The sequence below is a fragment of the Crocodylus porosus genome, unplaced genomic scaffold (genome assembly GCF_001723895.1).
Source record: "Crocodylus porosus isolate Cpor-Errol unplaced genomic scaffold, CroPor_comp1, whole genome shotgun sequence".
In the NCBI taxonomy this organism is placed as follows: Eukaryota; Metazoa; Chordata; order Crocodylia; family Crocodylidae; genus Crocodylus; species Crocodylus porosus.
In genome coordinates this window covers 82,564,767-82,574,944 of record NW_017728943.1, presented here as the reverse complement: position 1 = coordinate 82,574,944, position 10,178 = coordinate 82,564,767, and the positions used below count along the sequence as shown (strand labels likewise).

At 50.7% G+C, this 10,178-nt stretch overlaps 1 protein-coding gene across 1 annotated transcript in view; it reads right to left on the bottom strand.

Moving 5' to 3' along the window:
* Window positions 1–832: 832 nt before the first annotated feature.
* Window positions 833–10,178, bottom strand: part of DLK2 (delta like non-canonical Notch ligand 2) — a 14,065-nt gene continuing 4,719 nt past the window's right edge. The window contains exons 2-6 of the mRNA XM_019549697.1: window positions 8,137–8,238; window positions 5,931–5,994; window positions 3,995–4,125; window positions 2,920–3,064; window positions 833–2,330 (exon numbers count right to left, since the gene is read on the bottom strand). Of these exons, the coding sequence (XP_019405242.1) occupies window positions 1,553–2,330; window positions 2,920–3,064; window positions 3,995–4,125; window positions 5,931–5,994; window positions 8,137–8,238 (1,220 nt within the window). The 3' untranslated portion in view covers window positions 833–1,552. The remainder of the gene's footprint in view (window positions 2,331–2,919; window positions 3,065–3,994; window positions 4,126–5,930; window positions 5,995–8,136; window positions 8,239–10,178) is intronic.

The following is a 10,178-nucleotide window of genomic DNA, read 5'->3' as shown; positions in this document are numbered from 1 at the left end:
CATGCTCCACTCTCTTAGAATCAGAACCTGTGGCAGAGGTGATATCTTTTATTAGACCATCTAGATATTTGCAGAAAAAAAAATCTTTATTTTTTATTTATTCATATGAATTTTCATTTCCGCCTAGAGGAAATTTTACAATCTTTGCATTTTCCTAAGGCTGAGGAAGGGTGTGCATGCCCCAAAGCTTGCAAATAAAGAATTGTTTTGCAAATATCTAATTGGTCTAATAAAAGATATCACCTCTGCCATGAGTGCTGATTCCTTTTTCCTGTAGACCAATATGGCTACAACCTGTATCCCACTCTCTTAGATGCCTTTGACGGGCTTCAAACGGAAAGGTGCAGTCACAGCAACTTTGATGTCAGTGCCACCTCTTTGTTCCCCAGGGCTATCCCAGGCTGTGGATTTAATCTCTAACCTCCTTTGCATCCCCTGTGGAGGGCCTAGTCTTCAAGTGTTCCCATGCCTGGTTATAGGTTACTCCTGGTATCATACTTTGAGAGGGGGAAGTGATGAACTGGAACCAGGCTCACCACTAAACCAGCCGCACCTCCCTTCCAGCCTTCTCCACATCCAGTTCCACCTGAAGGCACCTGTGGGGAGGGCAAACCTGGTCCTCATCAACCCTGGAGGGAGCTGGCTTTGTGTTAGCAGCACATCTGGCTCTGTTCCTTCCCAAGAGCGGGCAGTGAGGTGGAAGCACATGCTGAGGCAGGGAGGGAGCTTCATGAATTGCCATCCAAACTAGATGGGATGGGTTGATAAAGGGGGGGGAAAGTCACATGGGTCATGGGAGGGGAAGGTACAAAACATGCTTGCAACCCCTAGGCCAATAGCAAGAGGGAGGGACATTGTATTGAGTCGAGAAAGGGCACGATGGAGTATTGAACAGTTCTCCAAAGTTCCTCCATACTGGCTCCCCCCCAAGGCCACAGAGGCAGATAGCTGGTTTGCTTCCAAGAGAGGTGGAAGCTGACATGGACAAACTATGACCTCCAGAAAGAGCTGGGAGCCCCAGGGGACTGCAGAGCAGAGCACGTGGAGAAGTAACAGGTCCAGAGGCCCTAGCAGGGGCTGTGGTCCAGGTCCAGAGGCCGCAGGAAGAGCTGTGGCAAGGGATCACCCAGTGCAGAAAGCTGTGCCCTGCCCCTGATCTGGCACTGCCAACCTGAGTCCCAGGAGCTTGGTTCAGTGCAAAAGAAGATGGTACCAGTGTCCCTTGGTGCTAGCTGCCAAAATCAGCATGCTGCTGCTTCCCATGGTGGGCTTTTCTGGTGCAACCCTTTTGACTCCCATGGATGTTCAAGGTGCCTTGATGATGAAAATAAGAATAGATGCAGCCAGGACATCATACCAGGTTGAAGAGCTGTGGTTTCAGATAAGGATTTGCTGTCCATAGGAATGCTTCCCTACTGAATCACAGATCAGTTTGCACCACAGACCTTTAGTGCTTTGGAAATATTCAACCAGAATGGCTCCCAGGGCATGGTTCGAAGGGTTTGTTGGCATGGCGACCTGCCAGAGCCCAACTCTGAGAATGCCAGAGTCCTCACAGCTCTGTAGTCTTCCTGGGCTCTATCAGGACTGCATTTAGCATGCCCACTTGACACTCTTGCTCCTGTAGCTTCCTTGCAGACTGTGAGGGGCTTTGGCACCAGTTGGATCTCCGGCGCCCTCTCTGCCAGTTCCTCAGAATTAACAATACAGTGACAAGGACCAGCACAACAGTGAGCACCCCAAACACCAGCACTGTCACCAGCTGGGCCTCACTCAGCCCTGAGTCCCGTTGGGTCACCACCTCTTTGACAGAGATTTTCAACAACCCACTTTCACTGGCTTTTTCGCTGTGGTTGGTGCTCCGCCTCCCAGTAACCACAGTTCTGACAGGCTCAGGCTGAGTAACCCAGGGGTACTCGCTGGTTGTGCTTCTCCCAGGATCGTTGTCCTCCCTGTCAGCTGGATGGTAGAAGGTGATCCAGGTTGGTTCTGGAGTGGCGACCTCACAAGTTTTACCAGTGAAACCATCTGGACACAAGCAGTCAAAATCATTGAAGCGGTCATAGCACTTTGCTCCATTCTTGCATGGTTGGCTGGCACAGTCATCAATGTTAACGGTGCAGAAACGCCCTTCAAAGCCTGCCGGGCACTGGCAAGAGAAGCGGTTGATACCATCGTGGCAGGTGGCACCATTGGCACAGGGGCGCATCAGGCAGTCATCTATGTTGTTCTCGCAGAGGGCACCAACAAAGCCAGCCAGGCATTTGCAGGTGAAGTTACTAGCAAAGCCATTTTCATCCTGGCACTGGCCACCATTCCTGCATGGAAACCTGCAGGGGGAAAGCAAGGAAAGGTCATGGACTGGGGCTGAACACAGCCTAAGCCCCAGGGGGGCATGCATCCAGTATAAAATACCCCTCTGGCCTTAAAAGTTCTCAGGCTTTGCACTGGTGGGGGGCAGGAAGTAGGGGTAAGTTCATCTTCAGTGATCAGGGGAGAAAAAAGGGCAGGTATTTGGGTCCTTCCTACTTGAAAGAGAGAAAAGTCTGTCCCCCCCCACCAAAGATTCCCTAAACATGGACATGGGTATGCCTAGGACACACTTGCTCCTCCCAGTAACATCAGTGTTCAGAGTAGCTGAGTACAGCCACATTTTCTATAATGAATAAACCAACCCTTAAAACAGGAAAGGGTGGCTCCCAACAGGTCTCCATGAGCACATAAAGGATGCATCCCCTGTACCCAGAGACAGGAATCAGCTCTGAACAAGAGCCCAGACTCTACCTAACACGGGACCAAAGCTCAGGATGGTTTGAGCTTAACTTCACGCTGCACCACTGATGGTAGAGTAGGATCCAGAGCTAATGCTCTATATAATCTCCCTGCCTGCTCTGCCCCATCTCTGCTGCTGTATCTCACCCTGCCTTCTCACATGGCCCTATCTTCATCTCACAGTCCTTTCCATGAAAGCCCTCGGGGCACAGGCAGGAGTACTCCCCATCTCGGTCGTAGATGCACTGGGCCCCGTTCTGGCAAGGAGGCTGGTGCTCACAGATGTGTATATCTGAGGGAAGAAAAAGAGGAGGCAGTTGGTGAGAGGAGATGAGCCCAATGCAAATTCTCCAACCTGCCCTATCGAAGAAGAGCTAGAGCAACAGCAGCAGCTGCTTCCACCCAAATAACAACAGTGCTTTGGCTAGCACGCATGCAGCTTGCCTCAGCTGCGGCTCTCACAGTGCTTTCATGTTGGCCCCCTGGCAGGGATGCAAAGTTGCAGAGAAGGGAAGGTCCTTAGCTGCTCTGAGCATTGCAGAAAGGCTGACATACAATGACACACAGCATGCTGGAGACTCTGCTTAGCCTAGATCAGCTCTACAGGGAAACTGCTTCCGCTCCATCCTGGACACTTGCTTCCATTTGGAAGCACACAAGGGGATCCCACCCTGCTGGTTGCTGAAGGCAGGAAGTTCTGGGGGAAGCAGGAGGCTCAGCAGACTGCTCACTGTAGTGTGGGAAAGGCAGCAAATATCGCCCGTCGCCCTTCCGCAGGTCAGCTGGTCTTCTAGGATCCCCAGCTTTGCCGACTGGGATCAGATCCCAGCAGCTTGACCTTCTGCCACATAAAAGGAAGGAGTGGGCTGAAGCTGTGACAGAAAGATGACACCTCATCCCCCAGGGAGCTGGCACAGGCATCACAATGAGAAACAGGTGGCCACCAAACTGCTGCTAGCAGACACAGCACCACCCTTCCATTTAGGGCGTGCAGCCCTAACTGCGAAAGGGTGAAGCCTACCATCTTGTGGAGATAAATCTTGGGCACCTGGATGGAAACCTGGCCCCTGTGCCCTCCACATTCTCCTTCCCAGTGTCACAGGGCAGTTGGGCAGCACCTCAGCTTCTCTCCACCTGGAGCTGCTTCCACCCAACAAGCTGGTCCTCACAGGCCCCTAGGCTGAACCTCAAGCCCATCCCTGATCCAGCTGGTGGGACATACCTTTGTCACAGAATTTTCCTGCCCAGCCATTGTGACAGATGCACTGCCAAGGCTGGTGGCACGTCCCATGGAGGCAGCCTGGCATCCGCACACACTTCTCACAGTACTCACCCTCCCAGCCTGGGTCACACCTGAAGGAGGGCACAGGAAAGTTAGTCAGCCTTCCCAGCAACAGCATAGCAAAGCAGAATGAGATTACATAACCATTTACAGAATGCTGCCTTCATGCCAGTATCCTAGCACGGGAAAGTGCACGGGGACTCAGAGAATCCCATGGATGCAGAAACATACTTCTCCTGGGAAACCACCTAAGCCAAGGGAGGAAGCTGAGGGGCTAGATGCTGTCTACCCCCTGGTCCCAGTGCCTTGTTGGGAGTATCCATCAAGTGCCGCTCCCAGATTAGCATTATCTCATAAAACCCACTACTGGGGAAGCTGCAGTCAGCTTTCCCTGTCTTTCTCATCAAAGCCCCTTCCCAACATTTTACTCCTTAATCCTCTCAGATGGAGGACAGGAAGCAGAGAGAGGCAACTGGAGGAGCAAGAGGGATGCTGAGATATAGCTCATGCCAAAACCCAAGAGTTGTGGCTTGACAGCCTTGATTTTAAATGCTAGTCTGTGCATTTCTTTTCCCCTGAGTTTAGACAGCCAGAAAATTCCTGCACCCTTTCAGCCAGGCAGCCAGATGAAGAGGCAGGGAGCAAATACCTCTCTTTGTATTACTAAAGTGTGTCTCTATTCTTCTTTAATTGAGAAAACTGGAGTATGCACAATAATCCAGATGTGAAGCCACATACAGAATTCCAGAGGTGGTCCATTTATGGGATCACCATAGTTACAAGGCAACCATAAGAGTTATGGGAAAGCAGTCACTGGAGCACGCAGCAGGATGTTGGCCCTAATAGAACAGTGGCTGGTGATTATATGAAATGCAAAGCTGTTTCTGGGCTGGACAATCCCTGCCTTCCCAGGGAGGAAAGAGGAAGTGTTACGAGCACTCAGGTAGAAGCAGAACTGAGCTGAGCTGAGGTGACAGACAAGTAGAGATGTAAGAATCAGGACTCAAAACCATCACTAAATTAAAGCTCACAAAGGCAATGCCACCCCCACAATCTCAAGACTCCAGAAAGATGGCCGCTCTGAACTTCTCTTCTCTGGAGCAGAGAATGATACAGCAAGTTAGTGAAAGTCCTGAAGCAGCACAGGCTACGTGAAAAGGCTCTGCAGGCCTCAATGATTTTGAGAAGGAGCTGCCAGGCTACTGAAGGCTTCAAAGAAGAAGCTGAAGACTCCAGACTGAAAGTTGTAGCCAACAATCCAGAATGAAAGTAGTAACCAGCAATATGGCCACCATACAGAAGAGCACAGCATCTCTAATTTGGCCTCGCCACCCTAAAACACCCCCAGAAACCAAATTGCTTCGCTGTCTACAGAAATGAGCTATCCTGTAGATATTAGTATTTGGGCAGCACCTGGTTCCTATCACTAACATGAAGAGCCAGTTACAAAGAGTTTGCAATCCAAAGGAGCTTACTGCTTTCTAGGCATTCAGTGCTGTCTGGGGAGCTGCCGCATGGTCTATCTGAGGTCCTCTAGGACATGCATCCCCATCGTATCTGAGCACTAAAGATCTCTCTTGCATGGGCCCACTTGGCTATTGCAAAACTGTGCCAGTTGGTTGGTTTCAGACATGATCTAAAGGCAAAGTCTGTAGAACAGAAGAGCACAGGAACCAAACTTTCCCACTGGGAAGGTGTCTACTCAATATGGGGGAGCATCTGACCCTGGGAACCTGGGTGAGCTGAGTGGGATGAGACCATCAGCACTCTTCAGCTTAAAGAGAGATTTGGAGGTTATGGGGAATTAGTCAGAGGTACTGAGAGACCAGCTGTTCTGGCCATGAATGCAGTTCAGCTGGAGACCCAAACATCATACCTGCACTTGCCATCCTGGTCACAGCACCCATGCGCCAGGTTACAGTGCTCACTGCAGTCATCACCTGCAAGACAGGGCACAGGCGAGTTACTACACAAGGAGGACATGCTGCGCACATGAGATCCAGGACTCCAGAACTGCCCATGCCAGGGGCTCCTGTTCACTCAAATCAGCCTACACTGGAGCCCACTGGACCAGGCAGCCCTGTTTTCCCTTAAAGTCATTAATTTCCTCCTCCTCTGCTCATCTCCCACTGCTTTACATTATGTCACTGAGGCCTTTTAAAAAATGCCAGGTACCCTACCCCACAGGGTCTGATGGCTTTACAAGAGAACACACCATGGGGGAAAGAACTAAATGTAAAGAACAAATCAGTGCTTGCAGCACAGTTGCACTTGGGGAACTCCGGCCTCTTGTGTCAAGTACGGTACACACAAGACAGCCCCTGTACAGTTAGCTCAGAAATTAGGGTTATGACACAGGTAATGACTAAAATGCTGGGCCTGGAGTTACAAACCTACCCATGTGCATCAAGACTCTATATACTCTCCTCATCATGACCACTCTTCATACATCACTTACATTTGATCAGAGACTTCTGTGGACAAAGACTCTGTATACTGTTTGTATTTACAATGTCCAACACAATGGGGCCTAGCTTTCAGTTGCAGCTCTGGATGATACTGTAATACAATAAATTACCAGGCTGTTTATCTATGGGGCTCAAGGAGGCCCTCTCACTAGTCACCAAAGAAGCGAGAGGCTCATAAGCATCTCTGATGAAAACTAAGTTTCCCCAGGAACACGTGCGATAAGCAGGTAAGAGATGGATTAGTAAGTACTAGCTCTCTCCCCAAAGTGTCTCTGCCTCTAGGAGACAGCTGCTTTTTGGGAGAGTCACTCATCCAGAGCTGTTAGAGTCGCTGTGACCTGGCTGCAAGCATAAGCGTAAGGTAAGAGTGGGGGATAATAGCTTGACAGGTGTTAAGTTCTGTTTATTTATTTAAACGCCCCAAAGGCTGTAACTGAGCTGTGGCCTGGCTCTGCTGCCTCTCATCCCTATGCTAGCCCAGCACTGGCCTGTTTTCTCCAGTCAGGTGTCTTCTTTCATGTCCAGCTTTCTATCTTCCTACATGCCGATCACTTATTGCCCTCAGCCTCTCCGTCTCAGTGCACCAGCTCTCCCTTCCCTGTAGAGTCCTGGCACTGAGAACAGTTGGCTTTGCAGGGATCAGAAGGGGCCACTAGGTCTAGTTCAGGGCTCTCAGTCCCACATTATCTTAGCAACCAGGCCAGTGAGGAGGCTTCACTTAGGAGCATGGAGAAGACCGCTTCTCCACCTGCAGCCTGTCCAGCAGGTGTCACTGCACACTGGAAATAGGGGTGAGATTCAAAGTGAGTGGAAGAGCATGGGTACAGCCAGAGTGCAGCAGCCACCTTCATGACATCAAGTATTATCTGGGAGGCTGAGCATCCTTTAGTCCCAGTCCCAGACAGGTAGACGGTGAATTATTAGGAAACGGAGTCCATCCTCCAGGCCCATCAGTGGAGCTCATAGCAAGCTGTCAGAGACTTTTTAAGCTACATTACATACAGTAGAAAAAGGAAGGGAGGATGGGGTATTCTTGTGTCTGCACCTTAAAGTTCTTCATTGCAAACGAGAGACAGACTCCTGTGGCCAAAATCAGAACTAGAAACCTACAAAACATGCCACGGATAATATAGAAAAGCATTGTGGATCAGGTCAGCCCGTGATCAAGTACTGCTTTCTTCCATGTCTACAAACAATTCTGCTGTGGTAGGTGCTTTGTGACTCTACCATTTAGTCACTTTGGGAAGGGATCTCCATTCCCAGGGTCCAAGCTGGCCTTTTGGACTCTTCCTGTCCTTTCCTGCCTCTTGGGAATATCACATTTATTAGCATAACCTAAGCCTTCTGGCACAGAGCCAGTGAGCCTGCAGCCCAAAAAAATCTCCTTTCTTACTGCCTGTCCAGCCCTGTGCTGACAGGAACCTCATGAAAACTGGGGCAAAGGACCCTTTCTGACTGCAACCTCACAAAATGTCTGAGAGCAGGTCCTGTATTCTTTCAAGCCGTGATAACTTTTCTTTTACTGGACAGTGGTGATTTGAGGAGACCTCACCATCACCCATGTAGGTTTGGAAGATGAAAACTGGAAAATGACACATTTCTGCCAAATCTCACCTTGGGCAAGCTGGTGATGGGCCAAGAGAATCCAAACCAAGGACATGAGCTGAAGACAGCAGCTTCTGAGCATGGTCAGTGTGGCCCCACCGAGAGAAACACCTGAAGATATATAAAAAACATGATCAGAAATGCCCTAAGTTCACTGCACCACAGCTCTGCTAAGTTTGCTTCACACCTCCCCATTTCTCCATTGTCCCAGTGTTTCTAGTTCTATGATTGCTTAAATTTGTATAAGGGCTGTCTACTTGTGACATTCTCGGTGCCTCTTTTGGATATGCTCTTGCTCAGGATCCTTTCTATACCAGAGACATCTATAGATGAACAGTCCTTTTAAACACATATGACAGAAGTATAAAGCTGAATATGAGGATTGGCAATAATGCTAGAGTTCAGACCACCTCCTGGCTCCATTATGGGTTAGGAGAGTGTGAACCCCCACTCTAATCTGTCTGTGTATTTCAGCCTAATATCTGCTTCCCCCTTTCCCATCTTTGTTAAATACTGAGACCTCTTACATGACTCCACCAGTGCATTTCAACCGTAGTCTACTGACTTCTATGGTGCCCAGGCTGCAGTGAAGAGACTTCCCTGCTTTCCTCACTGCCTCCAGGATCAGTGCTCTCAGCTGTGCAGCTGGTGACTTGGTGTACTCTGACTAGGCAGTGAGCTGGAGCTAGCAAACCTAAAACTGGTAGCTAAATTCAGAAGCTCCTTCTGTCTCTATTAGATTCAAGGGAGCAGGGAGCAAGGAGGAGGGCAAGTCTCTGCATCTCCAGCAGGCAGTAAATGCCACACAGAACATCACTTTGCAGTGCATGGGTGTGCAGCAAAGGCCCTTAGACATAGGACCAAAGCTTAAAGGAGCAAAAGCAAATACGTCCCTCCTACCTAACCTCCACCTAACCCGCCTCACTCAGGGCGCCAACATTCCTCAACCCAGGTGTTTTCTAGACACTGCCTGTCCTCCTGGAGTATTTGTACTCCTGAAAAATACTTTGTTCCCTCACTGCTTGCTTGAGTATATTCTGGCTCTTAAGAGCATGAAGTTCTAGGGCAAGCTCACTCAGGGAAAATACTGTAATGAGCGATGAAGCAACCGCCCATGAAGAATAGTGAATGGAGAACGGAGCAAGCTTTATCCAAATGTGTGTGTTACCAGCAAGGGGCCATTCCACGTGAAGATGGGATCTCAACCTACACAGTCAGACTGGGCCAATATTTAAAAGCAGGATGTGAAGAAAAGACAGGCACTTGCTCCAGGCAGGGGCTGGTCGTCTGTCTGGGTCTGGACTGGCCCAAATGATGCTGCCAGAAGCACCCTTCCAATGACTAAATCAAGCTCTTATTACCTGGGGTCATGAAAGATCATGGGGCCCTTCTGACAATCATCACTCTGTGGGCTGTCGGCCTCACCATCCTGGCCACAGGCCACCTTGGCCAGTCCCTTTCTACCACCCCAAATGCCACACACGGCTAGGGATGAACACAGGGCTTTCCTTCACTTCCTGTCCTAAATTTGCACAGTGCTAGGGCGGACCGCCTGACAGCTGCTGCCTTCCAGGAGCGGGTGAAGCAATTCCTGTGAATCTTCTAAAATAATTTAGGGATTAGGGCTGAACAGTTGGCATCCTCCTCCTCCTCCTCCTCCTCCTGCGAGGAGCTCAGCCTCGAGCCGCCGCCCGGGTGTCATTGCAAAGGTCGTTTCCCCCTAGGCTTGGGCAGGGGCTGTGAGGCTCAGCACTTGGGCCAGCACCTCCTGCTCTAGCTTGGCAGGATGCCCTCAGCCCTGAGGGGCCCGAGGACACCCAGCACCAGCCCCGGGGCAGGACTGCCCAGAGCTAGGGCACAGGGGTGCCTTGTCCTTCGCATCCCCGTGTCCGGGGGCGGTCGCCAGCCCCTCCCGGTGGCTGGACGACAGCTCAGGGCTTTCCTGGGGCTGGGACTCCCGACCCCCTCGCAGCCTCTGGCGCCGGGGGATGCGCTGGGAGGAGCGCCGGCCCCTGCCACAGGCTCCACGACCAGCGCCGCGGTCGCTGCAG